The 27,631-nt window shown below is 38.9% G+C and overlaps 1 protein-coding gene across 7 annotated transcripts; it reads left to right on the top strand.

Annotated features, from left to right (window-relative positions):
- Positions 1-1,379: 1,379 nt before the first annotated feature.
- On the top strand, positions 1,380-27,123 carry LOC6620021 (disintegrin and metalloproteinase domain-containing protein 11). Of its 7 annotated transcripts, none has more exons than XM_032726786.1 (25): positions 1,380-1,693; positions 2,166-2,291; positions 7,258-7,998; positions 8,732-8,782; positions 8,846-8,994; positions 9,087-9,143; positions 9,215-9,288; positions 9,350-9,422; positions 9,546-9,692; positions 9,772-10,071; positions 10,135-10,304; positions 10,363-10,532; positions 10,659-10,822; positions 10,957-11,121; positions 11,188-11,332; positions 11,389-11,560; positions 11,709-11,828; positions 11,913-12,090; positions 12,244-12,394; positions 15,732-15,870; positions 19,648-19,806; positions 20,154-20,215; positions 22,072-22,858; positions 24,113-24,469; positions 25,009-27,123. In XM_032726786.1, exons 3-25 carry the CDS (start codon positions 7,929-7,931, stop codon positions 25,631-25,633), a joined length of 4,485 nt encoding a protein of 1,494 aa, XP_032582677.1. In that variant the 5' UTR covers positions 1,380-1,693; positions 2,166-2,291; positions 7,258-7,928; the 3' UTR covers positions 25,634-27,123. The 7 variants fall into 7 exon arrangements, with proteins under 7 accessions (XP_032582677.1, XP_032582675.1, XP_032582681.1 ...); XM_032726784.1 differs by having other exon boundaries at positions 2,163-2,291; XM_032726790.1 differs by lacking the exons at positions 1,380-1,693; positions 25,009-27,123 and adding an exon at positions 23,624-23,654 and having other exon boundaries at positions 2,030-2,291; positions 15,732-15,831; positions 24,113-24,196.
- Positions 27,124-27,631: the final 508 nt, after the last annotated feature.

The raw sequence follows: 27,631 nt of genomic DNA, 5'->3' as shown, positions 1-27,631 counted from the left end.
TTTCTTTCCTTTATAGTTTACTTACTACCTACCTACCTAAAATTACCCCTTTTTTTATAATTCTCCCTAATTGCACAGTAAATATTTTAGATAGCGTTTGCACACAAGGTATGTACTTACCACCTCATTAAGTGCTTAATATGAAATTTTGATCAAACGCATGTTCCAAGGAGGTGTGTGCCTGTGAAAACCATTAAACTATACTTCTTCAACGGCCACAAATAAGTGGCTCAAATATTTGTGAACACGTGTGCATTTTAATTTGCCCTTTTAATGGCTAAACACAACTGTACTAAGCTTTATTTTGAAGAAAAAAGTGCGTTTTGCTTTCAAAAAAAAAAAAAAAAAAAACACAGCTGCACATATTTTAATTTTGTTTCCAAATTAATTTATTAAAATTAAAAAGCAAAAAAGAAAAACTAAAAGTATAAACATACTACTTCTTCACTTAATAAATATAAAAAAAATAAATAAACATATACAACTGTGCCTGAAATCCGTAAAACTTGCATATATATATTATATATATTATATATATTATATATATAATATAACTATATATTTCTTATACTATTATTTCATTGTAATTTTCCATAATAGACAGCCCATTTATGTTGGCTAACAATGCAGTCTGTATTTATTTTTAGGCTTTCATTCACCCAAACTTCATTTCGAAACCAGTTAATTTAAATCAGGTCACAGCTGGCTGGGCGTAAAGGATATATCTTCATTGAATTAGGCGACGGGGGCGTGGCCAATCTGCGGCGTGAAGCAGTGCAGACCCAGTTCCCTGTCCATTGTTCTGGCCAAGATCTCGACGGCCAGATAGACAGGCAGGCAGACAGAGATACAGAGAGACAGACAGACACGTCTAGATGGAAACGTATGTAGGCGTAGGTGTATACTACACTTCCTTTTACAATTACGCACCTTTGCACGAATACAATATACCCTTTTGCTCCACATAACGGACATAAACAGACGTACCCGGATTGTAAGACTCGTCGGGGCCAAGGAGTGGATTTTTTTCCCGAGCGTTTCGGCGAGAGAGCCAGCAGCGGTTGAGTGAGAGCAGAGAGCCAAGGAAGCCGAACACCAACGCATCCATCCGAGGACCAAACGGACATGGCCCACACAGCCCGAGAGAGCCAAGATGCTGAGCTGTGACGTGACAATGGAAACGGAGAGCGAGAGATGTGGCCACTCGGCTGGGCTTGGTTTGAGATGGGCTGGTATGGGATGGGATGGCCGGGATTGGGAATCTCCCAGTTGAGATTCCGGTGCTCTGCGACTGCGTCGAACTTGGCTGGCTGAAGAATGGCTGGTCGACTGGTTGGCTGCCTGGTTGCCTCCGGTTGGCAATCGTTTTTCGCCTGGCCAAAATCCTGCAGACGTGTTCGAGAGCTTTAGAACGTTGTTTGCAATTGCGGAAAGCGGTTTGCGAGGCACGAGACACGGCGATAGTTTTTAATAGAAGAAGCAGCAGCAATAAAAAAAATAATACAAAAATTAAAAAAAAAAAAAAGAAAAGAACCAAATAAGAAAGCAGCAGAAAAGAGTGCAGATGCAAGAAGTAACCGTATAGTTCGCAGCCAGCGGAGCAATAGTTTATTGAGGAATAATCCACGAGTCGGCGCCCAAAAGATCCAACAAATACCCCAGAAACACAACTGAATAACCAGCCCAGGCAAAAGTATATACATATATATATATATTAACAAAGAATTTCGTTTTCAAATCCCAACACACCGTGAACTTTGAATATATATATACCTACGTGTATATATATATATATATATATATATGGGAAAAAGTAAAAGAAAGGAGGAAAAACGAAATGCCGAACGGGTGGGCAAAATGTGAAAACTCAACAAATAACTACTCAGAATCAAATGTTTGATATAGTAACGTAACGAAACGCAACGCAGCGCAGCGCTAAAATCGGCTACTAAATCAGCACATTCAAATCAAATATGGGAAATACAAAAATAGAATAAATATATATATATATATATATATATATATATGTGCACATATATGCGTGTATATGTATATGCTGAAGGCGAAAGGAGGAAAGATCATAAAATACATATTTTATGAACATTTTTTGCATATTTTTTTTACTGTTTGGCCAAAATAACAAACTGAGTGTGTTCATAAAGCAGTACAATGTAAACTTAAAAAGCAAACTTAAACGCAAAACGGATAACAAATAAATCATAACTACTACTCTCAACTACTCTTTCCAATGGATTCTGGCGATTTTTTTCGAATTTCCCGAATTCCCATAGGTGAGTACCGCAATTACGTTCACGTACCCAGGGTATTTCATGTCTATCAAACATCCCATGTACATACATACGTACATATTATGGGAAAATAGTATATTTCGGTATATGTACATACATGGCCTCAAGGATTCCAAACTCTGGCCAGATGGAACTGAATAGTTAGGCTGGCTAGCTGGATAGTTGGATTGTTTTATGGCCGTAATTATAAGGGGAAAATGTATACTTGGGCCAAAACACACACCACATGCCCAACATACTTACTATTATTGCGAATATGGTCCAAACTCCCGACTCTCGAGCGGAAATGAGGCGCGGCTGACTGCGCATGACCAATGAATAATAGCGATACAGAAATGCTTTTATCCCACACTTTGTATTCCAATGCATATCTGGATATCCTCTCTCCATCTCGACGTCTCACCAGCTCTCCGTCTCTCCATCTCGTCATCCCTTCTCCATCCATGCCGCTCCATTGGCATGCGAAGGAATTTGGTTTTTTGGGAAAAAGACTCTGGCAATTCGAAGTGTGTCAGGACATCATCGCTTGCACTGGGGCGGGCGCTCCTCCACCAACGCCACCAACTGAAGACACATTTGTCCACAATTATTGGGGGTCTGGGCATGCGTTGCCATTGACCCATCTACCTACCCGTACCCATACCCAAACCCATAGTTGTGCACGGCCAGAAATCTCAACGTGCCGCAGTGCTTTCGATTGTTTTTAAACAATTAAATCCACCGCATAATCCCATGCCAGCCAAACGAAACACGTAACCGGATTTGAGACGCTGGCGAAGTGATTCCCCCCGGACTGCCTGCAGTCCTTGAGCTTGTGAGTCTCTTTTTTAATGGTTGGTTAACTCGTGAGAAATCTGCGCTGGCAGAAAAGTAAACAAGCAGCGGGCAATTTGTTTATCAATCAAAGAAATGGTATCGGAATTCCCATTCGCGAGTGGTGACAACGCCCAAATGTTTGCTGATCCATAAAGGAGAAGAGCTCCGCCATTAGATCGCCCATCCCGCATCCTTTCAAGCTCGAACTTTTTTTTGTTTTGTTGGTAGCACATTGACTCCAGATGGGCTTATTGGGGCTCTAATCAAAACGCGGCAAAACAATGGGGCAAAGGCAGAGATTAGGTCAAATAACAATGCTGCTATACACACGAAGAAAAAAGGGATGAACTTATGAGGGAAAATAAATATGAATGGTTTGAATAGTTTAGGTACAATATTGTTTACTTTACTAACGGGTTTTGTACATTTAACGGGCTAAAAAAATCTTTCAAAACTGGAAATCATTTTTTTTTTGTGATTGATTAGTTTCTGGAATCCTTGAATTTTACTTCAAGTGGCCTGAAACTTATGTCTCTGCACTAGATTAGAAGCCATGACCCACGATTTGATATAATCAATTAAGGCTTGACTTGTTGCCGGTTCCATAAATATTCAAATTACCAATTTTCAGTTGAAATCATTTACAAAACGAGCAACTCTTTTCTGCGAGTGTAAAACTACAAAATGCTAGTGAGCAGATACTGCCCAAAAACTTGTCGGTATCATGGAGTGAGCCAACTTTTTGAAACATAATAAACTTAGTTTTGTCAAAACGAATAAATTAGGAAACAGTATATACGATGGAGCTTCATGTCCCGGAGCTGTTGTTACTCCATTTGATCGGGAATAGTTCAAGTTTTAATTGGCAAAGTTGCACAATGAGTGCAATCATTAGTCAGCAGACAAAAAAAGGAGGAATAACTCATTTTATTGGCCCACAGAGCCACATCCACAGACATGTGTGCAGTTCCCATCTTTGGAATGCCGTCTAGTCGGAGGCTGCGCATTCGGTCTTTGGAGAGCCAGCCAGCCAGCCGACGACCACGACTCTCGCGTCCTTAATTTTCATCCCTTTATTTATTTATTTTCCTGTCAGCTGCCGCTGTCTGGTGTGTCTGCCCAAGGTTTCTGTTTCTGAAGCTGAATTTGATTCTGAATCTGATTCTGAATCTGAGACTGAGACCGAGACTGATTCTGAGTCCGATTCGGCCGTGGACGCCCACGACAGCGAGGAAAATGTGTAGCCATCCGGCGATTAGATTACCAGGATACACCAGTTAGGGACCTCAGCTCATCTTCATCTTCATCCTCATCTCATCTCATCTCATCTTGGGGCTTTAAATTATGCGGCTTGGGGGGTGTGTTGGTAAGATGTTGTCATATGTGTGCGACCAGCCACTTGGCCTGGAGAAGCACTCGTGAAGGTGCCCAAAAGTATGCCACAATGTATTTAAAATGTGCATTCTCATCTTCAAGTTCCTTGGTGCTTGGGATTTGCTTGGGGTGTGTTTCTGAAAAATGGTCCATGTATTTCTTATATTTCATCAGTGTTGTTAAAGCACATGAAGAACTGTCTAAAAGTATGCTAGAATTGTGCGAATGGTTAGTCATAGCAAATTATTAGTCATATACATACTATATCTGTTGGTTTAATCACTTATAAAGGTTTCTTAAAGTCTGGTTCACTGTATTCCGAATCCTAAAGTGTATATCCATGTATACATTTTAAAATATCTATATTTCATTGCATACTTTTATGTGCCTTTAAAAGAGCATACACTTCTTTCTGCGACATGCCACAATTATAATTATAAATTACCATGTTTTATACTTGCATATAATATTTATGCAATAATAGTTTAGTAATTAATAACTAATAATGGCAAAGGTTGGTAAATAAACTTTGTTTGGATACAGCTTTCTATTAGTTGAAATTGCTTGTTTATTACATTATTAAAAGTAAATAATTGGATTTCGCTGAAATTTATTAGCTAATTCAAACAATCTCGTTTGCTATTCGCAAATTGTGAAATGCTTTCATCTTTTTAATGCAATTAAATGTTATGAATAAATCTGGAAAATAAGTTACTTCTCGCATGCTGTTCTACAAATTGAAACCATTTTCGTTATTATCCTTTCTTTAGTCCTTTATTCCTTGACTTTCCATGTGGGCCAGTGTCGTCTCCTTTTGCGGCAATAAATTATCTCCCTCGCCTTCTTGCCAAAATGACCCAAATTTCAGGATGCCCTCCATATAAGGGAAAATTCAATAAACTATTGCTAAGCTTTTGGAAATTCGCAGAACCTGTTGATTCAGCCGTCGCAACTAAGAACTTAATTAACTTTTAGTCGGAATTTTTACGTATATTTGATTTGATAGTTTAGAAACAAGCTAAGTCAAAAAATGTTCTCATATGATACTGCCAATAAGATACTATTTATGTTACGTTTTATTGAAGTCGAGCACAATTTCAATATCCGCTGGATTGCATAAGCTTATGTTTGAAACAAGTAATTTGAAACTGATTGCTCGCTGGGGCAAAAGAGAAATCACAGTAATTGCAGTAAAAGCAAACATTTAATTTGCACGAACGAACACTTAAACAAATTAGCTGGCCACACTTAGAAAAAAGAATGGTATAAAACGAAAATATAACTCGAATATCATTTCAAGCCAAGTGCACGTGTTCAATATACATTTAAAAGAATTTGTAATAAATTTTGTATTTTCGAGAGCGATTCTAGCTGAGAGTTTCGCCCAGTGTATGCAATAACTGGCGTCAGCAGCGCAGCTTCCAATTTTCCCCTTTGATCCTATAAATTATGTTCGGCTCTGCTTTTTAGTCTCTGATTATCTTTCTGTGCATACGATTGCTGAATTCTGGACGGACGAGTAAATTTTCGGTTAAATTTTTATTTTTCGTTGTGATTAAATAAACCATATAAGGTGCAATAGCAGTTCTTTTTTTTCGAGTGACTACTTCAAAAAGTTTAAGATACCCAAAGCGGGCTAAGCCGATAAAAAACAGTTGAGAAATATTCGAAATGAGTGTTATTCGTTGGCAACTTGGAGGCCTAATTGTTTGAATTATTTAAACTGATTCGTAATTCGATTGTTGCAACTACTCGGCGACATTCGGAAATGCATTCCCATTCGCAATCGTCTTTCCTACCTAATGAATATTAATTATTTAATAGGATTTTTCAGCTAATTGAATCTGCTTTCTACAATTTCTCTGTCACCGCTAAATGTCTGTCCTTGCCTAATTAGCGCAAATTAAAATTATGGGCTGTGGCCTCGGAGCGCTCTTCACTGTCCGGTGCCCAACATTCAGCATTTAGCATCCAACATCCAACATTCCGCATTGAACATTCACATTCACATTCACATTCACACTCACATCCACATTCGCATTCAAATCCACACCCACAGCAACACCCACATTCACATTCAGTGAATGTTAGTGCCAACGTGGCTTCTCATTAGTTTCGCTTGGGCAATCCCCTAATGCACAGTTCCAAACAGATTTAACCTTAGCTCTATCTCAAAATCATCGAAACTCTTTGATCCCTTAGAACAAAAATATCTAGATACAGAATCAATAGATACATATGACCGGATCGAAAGAGTGATTGCTGCAGAGTGAAGCAAATATAAAAAATGCATTAAGACAGAAGAACATCAAAAGATTCGAATTTAAATAATTAATAATACAAGTCAAGAGGGTCAGAAATGTGCAACTATGTGTTTTAAATACGAGTATATCGATAGTATTGCTTAAATCTAAAATAAGTGTTGCAAAATTCCTTAGTATGCAACAAAGCAAACGTTTTAGTTTTCAACAAGGAGAAGACCGATATTTACAGTTAAGACTTGGTGTTTTTAAACATCCTCTGTATAAATATATTTGAAATGTAGTAAGCACTGTCATGGAAGTTGAAATTGAAAGAAATAAGCAAATATACCGGAAATGTACGAATACATTTGTGATTCCTGAAATGAATGAAACCTTAAAGAACTATTTTATGCCTTCCTACTAACTATTAATAATTACACTTATTTAAGGAAGTTTTTAGTTTCCAAAATCCAAATGCCTGGCTAATAATACACCCATTTTTATTCACATTACAGCTCCAAAGGATATCGCTTGCTCATAACTTGGGGCGGATTTTGATGCATTTTAATCTAGCTACGGTTGTAATAAAGAGGCGTTTGCGGAAACGTTGCGAATAGTGAATATTAGAATATCATTGTCTTGTGTATTTCCCGAGCTTTCTTGAGCCAAGCCAAGTCAGGTGTCGGTGCGCCGTGTGATGAATGCACAATCCCAGCTGAATCCATATGCCGCCATTGAGAGCCTAGCCGCAGCCCCAGTCACGAACGCAAAACCACTGCCACAGACATCCAGCAGTACCCAGATACCAGCCCGATCCAAATGAGGATGATATTAAAACTGAAATTGAATTGGAGAATGTCTGGTTGAAGCGGTGGAGCGAATTCCCATTCTCGATATGGTTTAGAACTGCAAATCAATTCAATATAGCACAGGATACCGAATACCGAATACAGGATACAGGCTACAGATACAGATATAGATACTGAACTTGCTACTGATACTGAGATACTGAGATACTGTTACTACTGGAGGGAAGTTAACTAATGCAAACAGATAGTTTTAAGTACCATATGAAGGCAGTTTTCTATAAATTATTAACGCGAGGAATTAGGAGAGAAAACTAAGACTTAGAAGTGGGGCTGGATTCGACAACTTCACTTTTAATCACAATATCGCAGCCGCCGTCATGTGGATGAACATCGCCAATTTAATCCTCATCATTGCTCAGCTGTGCGTTTTCGTCACATCTGCGGGGGGTAAGTGAATTATTGAATTAATCATAATATATCATAACAACGTTATGAAATCCGAAATAGATTTCACCATCAACCGCATAAGTATTTAAATCATGCAAACGCTGCGATAAAACAATGTTTGAGCAGATTAATTAAATCATTGCAACATTATTTTATTCATTTCAAACGAAATTATTTGCTGCGCAACGAAAAAAAATTGACATCAAGTTGAACATGACATTTTACAAATTGCTTTTGCTGCACAATCACAACGGATAAGTGTTGCACAACTGAAATGCAATTTCATTTTATGCAGAATATTTTTGATTCATTAATTAAAACAAATGGAGACGCTTATTAAATCTATGGCAATATTAAATTGTGGATGCTGTAGAGTTTTAGAATTCCTACGCTTTACCGTCGCATACGAAATTCGGCAAAGCGTTTGGATTCTGAAACCCTATCGATCCATTATCATGTTATTAACAATGAAAACACTAATAGGTTAAGGCAATTATCGCATTAATGATGTTTTAAGTGCTTTAAGTTGATTGATTGCTTTCCTGTGCAAAATGAAAGGGGGGAGGGGCACATTTCCGCCCTTTTTGTCACATAAATTAAAGGAAGTATCTAGATCGCATTCATTCAAACAAGGCAGCAAATAATTTTTACTTTATTTCCACTTCAACTTAGCGAATAGTTCAATTTCGATATCACTCAAAGTGCTAAATATATGAATATTAACTTTTTGCAGAAGCAGATTACACACTAGATGATTCATTTTGGAATGAAGAAAGTCCTGTTGGTGAGTTCAACTTTGGTTCAACTAACTGGTGAAATTCCTATTTAAATGTGTGCCGCATTTCAGGAGAAGTGGAACGTTTACTTAAGGAGTACAGGCAAAACCAAGAGCTTGTCCGTCGAATCGGTGGTCACTATTACCAAATTATATATCCAGTACAGCTGCGCCATCACGAGAAGATGGGCATATCCACGCGCGAAGTCAGTCTCCCGAAGGTAAGAACTACCAGCGGTGGTGCGCTTCGTCACTACTCAAGTGGAACTGCCTCATCAAGTGAACTACATGATTAACCTTTGGTTATTTGCAGCCGGGACAAAGACCTCGACCGCACGACGACAGCGGCTTCAACCGGGGAAGAACAAAGGTATTAAAAGGGATTATAGACTTACATAAACTTTGAAACTAATTGGCCTGCATTTATGTTGCCATTTACAGAAACACTTCCATCGCACATCGTTGCTGATTAAAGCATTTAACCACAAATTTCGCCTGGACTTGGAGCTCAATTCGTAAGCTCTTATATAAAGTTAATTTAATTTATATTCAATGCATTGCACTTGCTCCTCGCAGACAACTTCTATCGCCAAACATACAACAGAAGCACTACCACGTGGGTGGATATCTTGTGGATGGAAATCGACATGTGAGTTAAGGTTTCAATAGTTCAGTACACTTGCCTGGTTTGTGTTTCATTACCAACGATATAGTTAATACATCTCTATAACAAAATTTAAAATTAACAAATGGCTTGCTCAACTCTTTGCAGGATATCGAGCACTGCTACTATCACGGCACCGTCAAGGATTATCCCGGAGCCAGTGCAGCATTCCATACCTGCAACGGCGTAAGTGGCGTCATCCACATCGGTAACGAGACCTTTGTCATCCATCCCTTCTACGGCGGAGATCTGTCCGTAAGTAGCCCACGAATGAACAGCTGCAGCAAGCTGGAGCACGTGGCAAATGCAATTATTTTCTCAATTTTCGCCCCAGAAACATCCCCATGTCATCTTCGAGGCGCGCACAAAGGCGAACAAAGGGTGCGCCAACTCGGGCAATCTGGACTCCTGGCGGCTATCGCGCCGCACAAAGCACTTGTCCGCCGGAGTTGCGGGCGTCGTGGAGGAGATCCTCCAGGCGGGCGTGGGCCGCAACAAACGGGATGTGCGCGAGGCCACCAAGTACATTGAGACGGCCATCATCGTGGACAAGGCAATGTTCGATAAGCGCAATGGCAGCACTCGTGCCGAGGTCATCCACGATGCCATTCAGGTGGCCAACATAGCCGATCTGGTTGGTAACCATCACTCGATGCTATTAATAGCCATTGGTCAACAATTAAACATATATTTGCAGTACTTTCGCACGCTGAACACCCGCGTCTCGGTTGTCTACATCGAGACTTGGGGCAAAAACCAGGCGGTTATCGATGGCAGCAAGGATATCAGCAAGGCAATATCCAACTTCAATGACTACACCTCCCGAAATCTGTTCCAAATCGAGCGAGACACCACACAGCTGCTCACGTAAGAGATACATCGACTTGGAGATACTCACATACCATATATACTATATCTTTTCCAGTGGCGAAACATTCGCGGGCGGTGAGGCTGGCATGGCTGTTCCCGAAACTGTTTGCACGCCCCGTGCTGTGGGCATCAGCGTGGATGTGAATGTGTATGAGCCGCACCTTTTGGCCGGCACAATGGCCCACATGATTGGCCATAACATCGGCATGGGACACGACGACGGACGTAAGAATTATCTCATCAATATCTCGCTCTGCTCCCTACCAAACCGAATCTCATTTTCTCCCTCTTCTTTTTGTCCCATTTTTGCAATTTTTACCATTTTTACCATTTATACCATTTTGGCCGTAGGCGAGGAGTGCTTTTGCCGTGACTGGCATGGTTGCATCATGGCCCAGTCGATTGTCGGCCAGGAGAATGTCCAGCCATACAAATTTTCCGAGTGCAGTAAAAAAGATTACATTGACGCATTGCGGACTGGCCACGGACTGTGTTTGCTCAACAAGCCAAATGAGGTGAGGATTCGGCGAAAAATGGTTCAGCTCGTACCGGTTGGGAATTATAGACGCGTAGAGGGAATATTTTCGAAGAAACTTCTTCTTATGCTCAATTCCCTTTGTTTCTATCAATCACTTTGCACCCTGTATAGATTGAGTTACGTCGAAACTGCGGCAACAAGGTGGTTGAGGAGGACGAGGAGTGCGACTGTGGAACTTTCGAGGAGTGTGCTCTGGACCAGTGCTGTGATGGCATAACGTGCAAGTTGAAGTCGGAGGCCCAGTGTGCCAGTGGTGCCTGCTGTGACCAATGTCGCGTAAGTTATCGATTGCTTTTCTCCGATTTGTGACCCGTCTCATCGATATATTTGCCCCAATTTCAGTTGCGGCCAAAGGATTACATTTGCCGCGACTCCAATAACGAGTGCGATCTGCCCGAGTACTGCGACGGCGAGATTGGCCAATGTCCGTCGGATGTCTTCAAGAAGAACGGCTCTCCATGCGGTCTAAGCAAGACTGGCATCTCAGGTTAGAGAGCTATAGATGTACATCTACATGTGACTATATGTAGATTTGTTTTGTAGGTTACTGCTTTCAAGGATATTGCCCCACGCTGAGTCTGCAATGTGAGGCGATTTGGGGTTATGGTGGCTCTGCTGCGGATCGCCAGTGTTATGAACAATTCAATTCTAAAGGCTCAATTAACGGGCATTGCGGTCGAGATGCCAATGAACACTACATTAAGTGCGAACCAGAGTAAGTGCATAGTATTCTACACACTCGTAGAAGATAGTATATAGCAGGGCTATTACAAATCAAGAAGAATCCTTGAGCAGTTATGAATGTATGTTATGAATTTGATTATGAATCTAAAGGTGGTTCTTTCGCATCTACCATCCCACAGGAACGTCCAGTGTGGAACCCTGCAGTGCAAGGATGGGGAACGTCAGCCAGTCAACGATGGCATCGACCAGCTCTACTCGAGAACCATCATTTCGATCAAGGGCCAGGAGTTCGAATGCAAGTGCGTAGCAACTGGCCAGCTGGCTGGAGGAGAGCAGGTGATGTCCGCATAGAGATAGTCTCACAATCGTTTGAGTATTCACAGGGCGACCAGCGGGCAAGTGGGCTCCAACAGCTATCCGGAGCACGGCCTGGTCAAGGACGGAACACCGTGCGGTGATAATCTAATTTGCCTCAACCAGACGTGCGTCAGTCTCTTTCCCCACGTGGATCAGACCAAGTGCCCGGCCAATTCACAGGGTCTAGAGTGCTCAGAACACGGCGTAAGTTCAAACAAAACAGTGCCATCTAATCTACATTACTTTTTGGGCGCATGCATGACGGGCATGTGACGAAGGATAACCATATAGCTATACTACTGTGCGATATTGTAGCATTACCCCGACCACACTTTGCTTCCCATCTCCGCCTTCCAGGTCTGCACCAATACGAATCGCTGTTTCTGCGACATGGGATGGGGCGGCAACGACTGCAGTTCTGTCGTGCTGCTCACAACAGCACTGCCAACCGAAGCACTGCCCACGCCGGAAAACACCATCAAGATGGAGAAGAAAGAAACCCCATATGGTAAGAAGTGACTACGGTGTCGAGTTCAGCTTCAGATGCTTGTATCTCACCTTGCGCCAGAGCTGGAAGAGACTTCTGAACATAATGTTGAAATCCATATCGAATGGAGCTGGTCTAATCGAATCCAAACTATTCTATCCTAAGATCCTCAGTACTAGAGCTCTGCTTGAATCAGTTACATTAAAGCCTAAGCTATAAACTACCTACTGTTTTGATCAATTATTCGACACTATCCTATTGTGTTGGAATCGATTCAAGCAGGGCTCTTTTCCAATCCAACACTGTGTTGTTGAACAAGGTCAGTATCGCCTGGTTTAATGACGTTGGCAACTCACAATTGAATAATTGGGTGCAATTCAGTTTTGTTACTTGTATGACAATGGTAGTCAGGTCGGTGATTTGTCGTTTCAACAGGGTAAGCCATTAAAAAATAACTAAAATTCATTTTCAATAAAGAACTGTAGGTTAGGACATGTTAAAATAAATGATCTAAAACCCTCCATCAAATCACACTCAAGTTTGGCAATTATTTAAATTTGTTACATTTATTACTTATCTTTTCGAGTTTTACCTCCGACTTTACGATGCATTTTCGACTACTAATACTAGTTATTATTTTCGTTACCTGTAAACTTCCCTGCCTGCCTTCACTCCAACGGGAGGTAACTTTGAAAAAAGCTTTTTTTTATACTCTCGCAGCCGTACAAAAAGTTCAAGCAAAGGATATTGTATATATTCAAATATCTACAAGATTTAATCTTTAAAGTCGTAAAGACTTCCCCTAAATATGAGATACCTTCTACTCAAATAGTATACTTATAAAGTCCTAGAAACATTTGAATGCCAATTAGTTGTATATCTCTATATGATATCATTCTTTCAGGACTTTCAAATGCTGTACGCAAACGGAAATAATAATTTATTTCTTTGTTTTTATTTTCGGAAATGTTATAATGTAATTTAAAGCCGAAATACGAACAATGGCGCATATATATTTATATACTTTGATTGAAAATAAAACGCAACCACCATTTGCAGGCACCTCTGACCAAAATAGGATCAGCACATTAACCATGGTCATCATTTTAACAGTTATCGTCAAATGTGTCTTCATTAGTTTTGCAACACTGGCCGTTTGCTACAGGTAGAGTACCGAGCAAGTCAAGCTCTTCCTCTTATGAATTTAGCAACACTACAATCACCACACATAAGATTACACACACATTTAACATGCCAATACTTTTCTTCGATCTTTAACCTCAAGCTTACCATTTGTAAAGTCCGAAATATCTCTGAACTGAAACAAAGAACTTTTTGAAATATGTTTTCCTATCTGGATAAATAGCTCTTAATCCTAGTCTGGAAAATGTATATTTTAAAGTTCAAAAAGTTTAGTGGTATGGCCTGTTTCTTCTAACATTTTCATAAGATTTGTAAAAGTCAACTTTTTGACCATTTCCAATACTTCCTTTGATAAGCTTCAATGAGGTGGCCATTTAAAATATACATTCTTCAAATACATTTTTCAACACTAACGGAACAGGCCTCTGTTTTTGAAGTTCCGATAAGGGTACTCCTTCTTTTCGTACTCATGAAATGCTGTACATAAACCTTTGCCACATTCTATCTTATATTTAAACTTGGAGTTACTACATACACCACATACAAACATCAAACATTTTACTTTTTGACTGCCCTTTGGATTTAATCGCTGTGTGTAAAATATTCGTAGTGCTTTTATAAGTTTCGAAATTGTTCGTGCTTGTAATTTGTCGTCGTAATCTAAAAAATGTCTAATATCCAAATTTTTTTTTTGTATAATTTGGGTTCTTAATTCCATTATGGTTTCTGTATTGTTTATGACAATATGCATATAAGAACATATCCGCCAACATAAAATGAAAAACACAGCAAAGCATTCGAAATAAATTGAAAACAAAAATTATTCTTTATGAATTTACTTAAAAAAATTCAATTGCCAGTTAAACAAGATGATTTGCAAGGTCATATTTTTTAGATTCTGATTTTTACTCACACCTCTCGTAGGCACACTCACCAGAACACATTAATCAGCCATCATTTATCGACTTACGCACACGATGTCAGAATGGGAAAATAAATAAACTTTAATATTTAAGGACGTAAAAATCCCAAAACGGTGAGCCAAAATTTTAAAAAGAAAAAAATTCATACATAAATACCTGGTATGTGTGATATGAAACTTCTTTACATGCTAAGTTTTCGAACTTTTTATAAACCTAACTTTTTACTGCACGAATTACTCGAAGTAATTGAAAATTAATCACAGCGTATTTGAAAATCAAAAATAAACTCAATCAATCTATGTTTAGAGTAACTTTATGCAAAAAATTTGGCGTAGACGTAAAGATTCGAGGGTATAAAAAACAAGCATTGCTTGCTTTTTCAACGTTACCTTCTATTAAAGCAAAATTGATTTAGTATTTCAATTAATACTTTTCAAAAAATAATATTTCCTCAATATGTAACAAGAACTTTTATGAAAGGGACTAAACCTTTCCTAAGAAGCCTTTATCGAAAACTAATGTATACAATTGGTAGTTTACTGCTTGCCACTGCTTGACAATATTCTCCCCCTGCGCGATCCAGTTTCGAATCTTATAGCTTTAACCTGCGACCTCCCAAACAAAAATAACGTTTATAAATAATATGCGAAATGTTGGTTGTTAGTGGTAATTAGCACAAATCGATTACCATTGTCATAGAAAAGCGAACAAAAAGCAAAACATTAAACTTACTTTTAAGCAATTGTGAGAATCGTTTATCCGTTTTTTGGCCATTTTATTAACTTTGGCAATCCAAAAGAATATTTCTCAATGAGAACACATACTACAACGTATGCATGTTATCGTTGTTATAAGTTTATGTTTTATATCTTTCGTAATAGTTAAGAGAAAATGAATTGAACTAACAAATCGGTACGAACAAAAGAAGCAAATCAAAATTCCCAAAAAGATTAAGTCAGATGCCTATTTTATCTTATTTCCCCCCAAATGCAACAAAACTTTGTATTTCCTTGTTTTTTCGGCTGACTCACAACCCAACTGCAATAATGAAATGAATAACTACGATAACATCGATAACGATATCACCATCGATCAATTCGATAATCACCTGGCGCTATCGCAACGCAACCCAACTAAAAATGGTATCGTACAATAATATGAAATCAAATCAAATCAAATGATCGAATTAAAATGTATTACTCCATTATACGAAACACTCGAACGAAACTGCACACACAAATGAATACAATGGGGCACATAACGAAAAACTTGGCTGAAAATTCCTCGTATAGAGAACTACCACGGCTCAAATACAGTGTTCCTAGTCGGTGTTCTAATGTCAGTTGTAGGGTTCGTTTTTATAACATTCACCTTGATGGCATTGTGCTACAGGTCAGTTGTAGTACATAGAAACTTCTCCCTGTGTCTAAGGTTAGTTGAAAAGAAGTAATGAAAAAGCCAGCTTTAAATACAAATACAAATTACAACCACAAAAAGAACAAGCAAAAAAAGTAACATAAAAATATATTTTTTAAAACTTCCAAAAAAAAAGAAACACTTGCAAATGCAAATATGAAAAAACTTTAGTAAATTTGTTTATTTCGTTTCGCATTTTGATAAATTTGTCTGTGTCGTTGCATTTAAACCATTGTCATTGTTCATTTTTGTTAAGCTTCATATCCAAAAAAAAAAAAAGAAAAAACCCAAAACGTACTTTCTTCCACCGTGTAATATCTGAATTCCATTATCAGTAGCGTACGCTGGATTTACTTGAATATTTTATTGATTGTATTCAGTAAATTGGTCCGTGTTTTGTTTCCAAGATACAAGAAATAAATTATTTACTCTTTGCTCAATAATCTGCGTACACAACTGCCTACCTCACACTTACCGCACATCTGTATACATCTTGCGATCTCTTTGATTCGTACACTCATACAAACATTTTTCCAAATTTTAGAATTATTCCTTGTGGCAGACTTTGAATTCAGACTCTAGATCTGAGTTCCTGCAAGAAATCTGTTTTCTTAAAACTAATTTCAAAGTAACCAGTTTTGAAAACAAGAAAATTATGTGGTTTTAAGGCGATTACAATAGTAAAATATTTTTTGAGGATTATAGTGATACAAATCGGCCTAATATAATATCGATTCGTTGCTAATTTTTGTATATATGTAAAATAATTTTTTTTGCGATTTTACAAATTGTCCGATTTGAAACAAATAATTCTAAATTACTAAAATATTACCAGGTTTTCTCAGGAATTTTAATATAAACTACTTAACAACCTAAAGATGTACATATATAATATTAATAATATAATTATAACAAGGACTATTAGGATTATGTTATTACTAATGAGTTTAAAAGTAACTTAAAAAATAATTACTTATAAAAAAGTACGAAGATTGGTTCCAATAAATATGTGACTCCTGCTTTTGAGTTCATATTTTTGTTCAACGAAATGTGGAAAAGACTGAATAAGGATTAGATACATTAACAAATTAAGTAGTTACGATATTGGTTTCATATTTTTATCTAACATGTTTCATTAATTATACCTTTTAGTTAGTCACCGATTCTGGCTTTAAATTCTTATAGTTTTTGAGTCAATAGCACACAATTTGAAAGCGGCTATACAAAGGATTGCCATTTGTGTATGTTATCGTTGTCGTCAGTACGGCGGTGATCTCGTTGACGTTTTTCATTACTACTTTTGTTCAGTTTAGTCTGTCCAGCACTATAATCATGCCAAAATATATCCATATATGTATAATCAACAAGAAAAATAATGCTGTTGTTTCTGCCACCACCATTAAACATACCTGCAGTACGAAACCGATACCGAACCCGAATCAAAATCAGAATCAGAATCAGAACCAGAACCAGAATCCGTAACCGAATCCGTATCCGAACCCGATACATGGGGCATAACCGCCCCATCGATTTAGATAACTTCATATATATAGTAACTCTCGTAGACCCGAACCCAAACTATTGAGTATGTGAATATGTATTCGTATAGCTAACCCCGCTAACTTGCAGCCCAAAGCCAAGAGTAGATATATACAATATACATCCACGACCATGCCCATATATCCTCCAGTTATATGGGTACGTACATACATAAAGCCAAGCTGCAAACAATATGGCTTGCGATCGAAGTCGATCGATATCTTGACTTCTCTTTGCGCTTAGGGCCCAACATAGATGAAACTGACTTTGAGCTATGGTGGTGCTTTCTGCAGAGTAAGCCTCCTGTGTTCCGAAGAGCCGTCTTTATGAAAGCGAATACGAATACAATGTACACACATAAAGCATTTATGTTTTGTTTGTGTAATATGGTATCAACATTGGGATCAAAAACAACACGCACCGACACAGATACAGATACAAACACAGATACAGATACAGATACAGATGCATATGCAGATACAGATACGAACACGATAACATTGAAACACGAACAGGTACAGTTACAAATTTCAGAACAGATACAACAGAAACAGATACAGATACAGATACTGTGGCCCAGCCCACAACCGATATGGAAACCGAATACACCCATATCTTACTACTGTCGCAATGCATTTAAATTGGATACACCCAGAGTACAAAATAACGACATAGCAATCAGTAACCGTTACCGATCATACCCGGTTCAACATTTCGAACATCCAAAACTTCTCGTGCATGCCGAACAAAATGAAACACATCCGCTGAGAATGTATGTTTTGAGAACTTGCCGTGCGAAGAACGTCGGCGGCTTTTCAGTACATGAACAAAGCAATTACATTTGAATTTCAATTACAATTATTTACATTTCGAATCAAAATTTTTTCCTTCCTTGGACGTTCACTTAAAGTTTGTGCCGCACTATGCGTAGAGTTGCATGTGCCTTTTCATTGAATTTTCGGTACTAGTTTCTTTATCCATATACCATATACCAGATTCCGCATGCGAAACATCTGCTAATTTGCTGTCCTTGTACTCTCATCGGTATTTTCATTTAATCTATCTATACATTCTCGAAATTTTACTTTTGTATTATTTACAAAGGAACTTCAAAGATTTAATACCTTTTTCTATCAACTTGGCGTGCATTTTACTTTGTGTATAGTTTTGAATGGCTTTCAACTTTTATATATATATATATCTAAGTGCCTTTGCATTGAAAATGTCAAATGTTAATGTTAAAACATGAAAATTGAATTTAGAGTAAAAGTCAATATAAGTCTGTGATGCAAATGTCAAATGAAACCTAAAAGATTGATGATTTTAGTAAATTTTATTGACTGCAAAGGCATTTGCTCTTCGGTTTACTGAAGCCATGTAGTTTTTTATCCTTTTTTTAAGACCCTCTAAAAAATATGCATGTTTGGGTGTAAATATATATTTTGAAAGACCAGGCGTATATCTCTGTGTGTTCATTTTTACAAAACATATATATACAATTCATAACAAGAATCTTTATATTCAACCCAAAATGTTTATTCAAAATCTGTAAGCATTTGATTAATTAAGACTCTCATTGCAACATTTCGTTTCCAAACAACAATCAACAACAACATCAATATAATGATCCAACAAAACAAAATCAACAAAAAACCAAATTAAACCTATTCAAATCGGTATTTATCAAATCCAAATCGAATCCATAATAAAATCCCTTTGCAATCAAAACATTTTTCAACGGGCCATTTCAATACACACGCATGCACACGCGATTATTTATGCAAATATAATTAAATAATAATATAAATAAATCCAAATAAAACAAATCGGGTGCATGCGTGTGTATGTGTGCACGTCTTTACCTCGTACTCTTCAAATAAACCATAAACATTGTTTATTTATTTACTAACCGAACCAAACTGAACCAACCCGAAACCAAACCAAAAACCAAACCAAAACCAAAACCAAAAACCAAAAAAAAAACATATACAAACCAACGAATTACCCATCCTGCCCCCATAATTACAAAACACTCTGACGTAAAATTGATTTTGCTGCATAATTCAATAAAATAAATACGATAACTGACTTCATATATCTGTAAAACACGCATAACCTTACGCCTTAAATTATTACACATACTATATACATTGGAGTGTATGCAAAATCTATAATATATATAACGCATATAAATGAATAAACAACGACAACAACTACACCGTGAATGTGGGCAACCCGATGGCCACCACATAGGCGAAAGACCACTACGCTCAAGTACGATCCGCCCTATTCGAAGAAGCCAATTGCCAAGAGCTACGGCGGAGCGGCGACGGCACCCAATCACCACTCCGTGGAGGAGGTCTCCTTGGACGGATCCAGCAAGTTAGTCTATGCCAATCAGACTGGCTTCAGGTGTGTATCCACAAAAGACAACATCCCAAATGGATTGTAAACGATGCAGCAGTCACTTGATCATGATAACCAGCTGATTAACTCGTTTACAGCCATCATATCTTTAAATGTCTGTTAGTGCACAGTGATGTACGATGCATCAGCAAGGCGACAAAATCTAACGGAACTTGCAAGCTGATACATCGTTTCTTATCGATATCGATATTCCTATTATATAAACGATGATAAAACTATTTGTAGGCTGCTGCTGGCTGATTCATCGTTTACCAACACCACAAGTAGCTTGGTTCCTCTTTTCCAACCGATACCATATGATATGCCCCCAATTTCATTATTATCCTTCACAGGGACAAGGGAATCCATGGACGACGCTACACGACATGTGGCGAGGACGATCAGTCACATGCAGGTTAATACATTATGTTTACAATTATTACATAACTTGTGGTTAGATTAGATTCACAAACAAAGTGGCTAAGGGGTGTCACCGAAACCTCTCAAATTCGAATTTCGACTAAAAGTCCCGAAACGGTGTCACAGAAATCGAAAATATGATAAAAAATTACAAATGCTTGCTATACTTTCCGGTTAAAAAGATATAGTTCAAATTATAACTTTACAGAACTGAAACACCAAAGGATTTTTAAGAGATTTTTCATACCTCTTGAGATTTCAGTGAGATCCCTGATTTCAATTTGTAATTGTATTTTAGGGGAGGTTCTCGTTCTATGGCCTCAAAAAGTTTTCATTTTCAAAAAAACAATATTCTAAATCTTGTAGGGAACACATTAGGTAACATCAAAGCAACATTTCTTACACATATTCACGGAAATTAGGGATAAAATCAGTTTTTGCAATACAGTGAACGGGAATTTCCCCCTAAAAACTAAGTAATCGTATATTAATGGAAGAACGGTTTGCAATAATTTGTGTTCCTATGTTTCCCGCTTAACAGTTTAGATGCCTTCCATGTTAACGAGCTAAATTTGAATAGACTAACTCTTGATTATCGTTTACTGCTTGTACTCTTCAGAGCTTCTATTATTGCAGTTACTGTTTGACATTTAATACTCTACTCAATAGCAATCATAAGTTTATTTTCAGCAAACATATATGTTGTTTATCTAAACATACGTACACTTTCCCAAAAAGCTTCTTTTGCCTTTTTAAGCGATCCGAGTTTTCAACTTTGTTTTTGTCGCAGCTTTTGTGAGAAGAATAAGTAAACTATTTGTGGGTTTCCTCAAGAATCTTAACCTAATTCAATTCATTCTTTATAATTCTTGTCAAAGAGGTTAACAAAACCTTTCGACCCTATTGTAGTTATATATGGGATCAGAATCAACATCCAAGTCGATCTTGTCAACTATCTTATTGAAATTACCTAAAAAGGGCTGAAAAGCATTGTCTACATATCTCTTGTGTTGGCATTTTAATATCCTGTTTTGATATTTACGTTAATAAAGATATAATTAAAAGGGCACTTTATTTATTTACTTTATGTTGTTTTTATGTCAACGGAACGCAAACCATCGAAAGCTCATGTCCAAAAATGACTTTTTAAATATTACTTTAAAGAATATGTACGCAAGACATAATAACTTTTCCGACCCTTCTTTATATACATATATATTCTTGATCAGCATCTGTCCGTATAAAACAGCATGTCCGTCCGTATAAACGCTGAAAGCTAGGCAACAAAGTATGCAAGTGTTGGAATTACAAATCACTTTTTGTTTTTAAAGATATTATAAAATTATATTTTTGAAGAAAACTAGTAGTTTTTGATCAGTTTTTTTGTTTAACCCCTTTTCAATTCTGAAAATTAGTTACCCAAAGCATATTTGACCTACTTTTATGTAACTTTGCATCGACTCGCATGATAATGGTGATCAGTAATATATAAACTTAATAGGGTTTACTACAACGAACACGCACACATACACACACAATTGACCAAGAATCGGGAATCTTTTTGCAAGGGACAAAGACTATTCACAAGTAGAAACTAATTGCTGTATGGAAATTGCATAACAAATTAGCCAAACCAACAGAGTTGAAGTGAATAACTTACATACATGTGTAGGTACACCTGTCTTGTGCAAATTAAGTATACGTACATACATAAGACAACCCCACTATAATCGCTGTTTTGCAGTCACGCGCCTATTCTCTACCTGAAAAATTTGTACTATATTCCCTTTACATGCACATTGGAACTAAATACTAACGTCAAACCTAATGCATTATTATTGGCTGCCACAGAAAAGGGTATATTAAAGAAGCACGGCTACGGTCTGGTGCACGGTGAGCAGCTAAAAGACAAATGGGGCGATGACAATCAGTCCGATAACCTCGAGCTTATTACCCAAGACGGCACCCTGGCGTCGACGAGCGGCGGTGCGGCTGCCTCCGAGGTGGAGCGGACGCTCAAGTCACTCAATGGCTATCATGAGGACATCTTGGAGGCGCTGCGGAATGCGGCCACGCACCGGGGAACCGGAACCGGAAACACGCCCGTCGGCAGCGGCAGCCTGAGCGAGGAGATGCTGCGCAAGACGCTGCAGGACTGCAACAATTCCCAGCTGGGCTACTCGGCGGAGCAGTACAAGCGTAACATTGGATCCAAGTCCAGTTCGCGGGAGAACATCTGCGACAATGCCGCCGTCCATGCGATCATCCTCGATGGCAGCGGCGGTGGACTCGGCGGCATGGGACTGGGCTCGAGCGTGGGAGCCGGCGGCGGATCGACGTCCATGTCGGGTGGTATGCCGGGCCATGGCGGCACCATGCTGCACCATCATCGATCCCAGCACCAGCTGCATCAGCCGTCGACGGTGGCGCTGCAGCCGCAGCAGCTGGATGACGATGATGCACCGTCGACGGGACCGCTGCGTATACGCAATCTGGAGGACCTGATCAGGCAGCTAGAGCACCACTCGTCCCGTCACATGAGTCCCAGCGGATCCGAGGATATACGAATGTCGGAAACAGAGGCCGATCGACACTATAGATTAGAAAGTTCCGCGGCTTGTAGTGAGTCATCTCAAGGGTTAGTGTTATTTTCTGCTTCAGAACTTAATCACCGTAAACCTCTTTAAGTATTGGCACCGAGTCAGTCAGACACCCGAAAAGCCTGTCCTGTTCTCTTCTCTTCTGTTCTGTTCTGTTCTGTCCTGTTCTGTCTTGTCTTGTCTCGTCCTGTCTTGTATTGTCTTGTCTCGTCCACATCAAACAATCGATCGAACCAATCGAACTAATCGAGCAATCGAGATATTAAGATATCGAGAAATCGAGAAATCGCACATTCGCTTTAAACACACTTCAACATATAAAATGACTAACTGCTGTGACTATGAATATATAATTCATAATTTCTTAGAAGTTTTTAACACCTACTATCTGTATTGCGCTTTGTAACATGGTAATGAACGTAGGCAGTGAACAGTTGCTTCCCATTAACCAACCGTATTCTTAATAGTCAACGCGTTTTAAGTTTCCAATAGTCAATCTATGTGATACCAAAATTTCCAATTTACCACCCACTACTAAACTAAATCGTAGAGCAAGTGATTAATAACCCAATATATATTCGATGGCTTGAGAGTATCTCACATGTTCATTCAAACAACTAACGAAGACTAAAGCCTCATTACTCATCAAAAAGCATATACAAACCACTCATGATGTTACTTTAAAACCGAAAACTACTGACCTACCTACTACCATTAAGGCATGAAAGCCACTGCTTGTTTGTACTGCAGTATATTAAAATGTAATTCAAGCCAATGCCAATTTATATTCGCATTTCTTGCAGGCTTCAGGCTGGAATACCTTGTGTGATAAAGGTTGGTTGCCCCTCTAACTAACTCACTTATGTAACTTACTACCATCTTGATCTTGTGGTCTTATTTCTTAAGGGTCTTGACTTCACATCGTTTTCCTATTTACTATTACGTAATCACTTGCACATCTCTTTTTAAACAACAACAACTACAACAACTACAACAACTAAAACAACAACAACAACAACAACAACAACTTGCATTGTAATAGATGCGTTGACATTGCTCTTAAGTTCTCCTCATGGCTATCGGTCTCTGTTTTGGTCTCGGTTTCAGGCTCCGTCCAAATCTCGTTTGCCTGTCGTTTCTACATAGCAGAACAATTAATCCAATAAAATTTCAAAAGAAAAAAAAAAAAATACTCCAAGTCCCAAGTCCGAAAAGCAGCAAATCCATAAACTCCCATGCCATTGAATAATTTGATTATTTGCTTGCCTTTTTCTTATCCTTATCGCCTACAGCTCCAATCAGCAAATACCACAATCTCAGAAAACCGCTACAATTCATGCGTCTTACAGCAGAAGCTGTCGTCCCCGTTCCGATGAGGAGTCCCGATTCACATTCGGTGGACGCTACCGACAGCCGGCATCTTCTGGACGCCATGCGCCGCACCAGTCGCACTCACCCCACGCATTCGGACACCACACGCATCACTCCCATGCCCACGGACATGCCACGCACGGTCCACACTCGTCCCATCACTCATCGCACACCCATTTGCAGCAGGAGGACGAGGGCATCTACGAGACCGCTGACCACCACGAACGCCAGGTGGTCGACGCTCGACTCGACTGCCACGAGACACCAGATAGCGAGAGGTAGGTCCGAGTCACTATTACTGTCTCTTGGTTCCATTGCCAGGCCATTATCCACAATCCTGACCACGTAGAGGGCGGCTCCTGAACGATGCAGCAGCTGAGCTATCAAATATGCTCATCCCATATGATATGATATGATAAGATATAATATAATATGATAAGCTGCTCAGAGGACCCTTCAGTTGAGAAGCTCTTATCCACCACCTCCATTTGAACCCAGCCGATCTGCTGCTGATGCATCGTTTATTGCCAGCTCAGCAGCTTGTAGCATTTGATTTATATCCAAATATGATAACCCACACACCCACAGTTTCCCCAACCCAATTGGCCTGTAACTTCTAGTTTATGGATAGTTTCATATTGATTTCATTAGATGCGTAATTCAAATTGAATAGCTTGATTGAGAACTAGACGTAGCATGTGACCATACCATATCCATCTAGCCCAATCCCAGACCCAATCCCAATCCGCTTCCTCGATGGCCCCCGTTTGATTTCTTACCATGTGCCGTTGTTCCTGCTACGATTATTATTTTCTAGTGATGACTTTATTCAAGCTCAACAACAGTTAGCCCGGTGGGCGAGTGAGGATGTGGTATCCGTCGTGGTATTGGACCAGCCGCCATCCGGTACAATGTCGGATTCCCAACCATACATCGACGTCGGACCCATTTCGGGGGCTATAGCGCAGCAGCAGCATCCGCATCAGCAGCAGCATCAGCAGCAGCATCCGCATCAGCACCACGGCGATCATCATCAATCCTCCGCAGCGGCAGCGGGATCGGGATCGGGAGCGGCAGCGGCAGCGGCGACATCGGTGGCCAACAGTTCTATAATGGCTTTGCCAATCGTCCCAAATGGTATAAGTGTAAGTCAGAGGGACTACTATCCATCCCCGCCCTCAACGGAAACGGAAAGCAGTGGAAGTGTTATCCAGCCGCCCATTCGTCGCGGTTTGCAATCGGCGGCAGCAGCAGCAGCCGCGGCAGACACGGCGGCACTAAGTCAGCATCAGCAGCAATTGCAGCTCCTTCAGCTGCCAATTTATCAGCAGCATCCGCATCAGCATCATCATCCGCAGCAATCAGGCGATACCAGCAGCAGCAACAACAGTCAGTCCGAACAAATCATCGAGAATGGCTGCTACCCGGAATATAAGCATTGATATTGTTATCTATATGATAGAGAAGATCATCCTCATGGTCCATGTGGTCCATGTGGTCCATACTGCATCCGAAATCGCGCATAGATCAACAATCAGCCACGCCCACTCCACTCACATGTGCCCGGAGCCAGCGCGCAGCTAGCTTTCTCTCTAAATAAATGAAATTTGTATCGACCTTTATGATTACTTTAGCATAGTTACCAATACGTTGCTCGTGTATAAGCACATAAATAAATGAATTTAGCCCTAAGTAGTTAAGTAAATAAATGTAAATGTGAAGACAGCAGACAAAAAACAAAAACCAAAAACCAAAAACCAAAAACCAAAACAAAACAAACCAAACTAGTTAACGTAAAATGGAGCGGAGTAAAAGTTAGCACACAAATTGAAGCGAGGTGGAAATGGAAAATGGAAAAGGGAAAATGGAAAATGGAAAAGGGAAAATGGAAAATGGAAAATGGAAAATGGGAAATGGTAAATGGAAATGAATATGGAAAAACAAACTTAACAAGCAACAAAAATGTGTATTCTTATGTGTGAGTGGTAAATAAATAGCCATACTTTATTCATAGATTAATAACAATTATTAAGTGAGTGCATCCCAATTTATATTCATAATCGTATAATGATACGTAAAATGATGAAAGACAACAAAAACCGAAACCGAAAGCAAAAGCTAACCAAAACCAAAGCAAAACCAAAACGGAAAACAACAGCAACCGCATTAACGAAATAAATAATTAAAAATTGGGAAATATTTACATATTTTTTGCATACCTCGGACCAAGCAATGCCAACGTTCGAGTAGGAAAATCTTTCAACAAAAAAAAAAAACAAAACAAAACAAACCAAAAAACAAAGACCGTAAACAGAAAACCACAAAAAAGAATAAATAACAAAAAAAAAAAAACAAAACCGAAAAGACACAAATAAAAATAAACACAAAACGCAGCTGTAAATATGAAAATTAATATTTATGCTAGTTAGTAAATTATACGATCCTTTGCTGGACGTGTAGAGAACTTGAACATTTCGATGGTCACGGATAAGCGGCAGGAAAAATACAATTGTGCACTGGGCCCAGCCCGGGCTTTAAAAAACCCCCTTATTGGGGCAATCTTACACCGACTGATAGAAAATTTTGGGCTATATTGCCAGTTCTCGTTCAATAATCTTAAAAAAGAAAAAACCGAAAAACCAAAAAACGAAAAGAAAAAAAACAACCAAATGGAATGAATAACAAAAACGCTATATACATAAAAATAATTAAAGTAATTCAAGAAAACGTGAAAACATGAAAGCGGAGAAAAATAAATCGGAAATATTAATATCTGTATGGTTAAAGTATGAATATGATCAACATAAAGTTAAGGACAATGCTAATGTTAATTTATCGGTTTTGAAACATCAGTAATATATCGTATTGTACCGTAAATTAAGCCATTTAGAATGAAACGTACGAATTAAAATTATTTTCCAGCTTTACAACATCCCTTTGTCTTCATTCGGGTGACCAGGTCTTTCTTCTCAGCTGAGTTTAAAAATATTTCGCAGCAATGATTCCCAGAATCGCACACCGATTCCAACCACTGTTGGACCACTGCCTCCGTTTGTCATCTCCTCCGCTCAATTGAGTTCATCCAGCTGCCCAAGAAACAGAATCCCTCACTGAACTCCAGTTCAAGGTGCATTGTTTCATTTTATTCGTGTGCACATGATGTCAGTAGTAGAACTTTTTACATTTTCGAAACTGGTTTAAGGCCTAGTATATAAAAGCATTGGCGCAACACAGCCGCAGTTGCCTCGCACATTAGAATCCGGCTATGATTGACCGCGATAATATCGCCTTGTTTGTTCTTTTCGATGCAATAACAAGAGTCATAGAATTCGGTGAACACTGTGCACACCTCGAAGCAAAACTCGCACAGGAAGTGCAGGAAGAGTTCCTTGGAGCACTTGATGAGTATGTCGTGGAGTTTCAGTAGAGTCTTTGCCAGC

The sequence above is a fragment of the Drosophila sechellia genome, chromosome X (genome assembly GCF_004382195.2).
Source record: "Drosophila sechellia strain sech25 chromosome X, ASM438219v1, whole genome shotgun sequence".
Taxonomy (NCBI): domain Eukaryota; kingdom Metazoa; phylum Arthropoda; class Insecta; order Diptera; family Drosophilidae; genus Drosophila; species Drosophila sechellia.
Note: the sequence above shows the minus strand (reverse complement) of the source record. Positions and strands in the feature narration are given on the sequence as shown.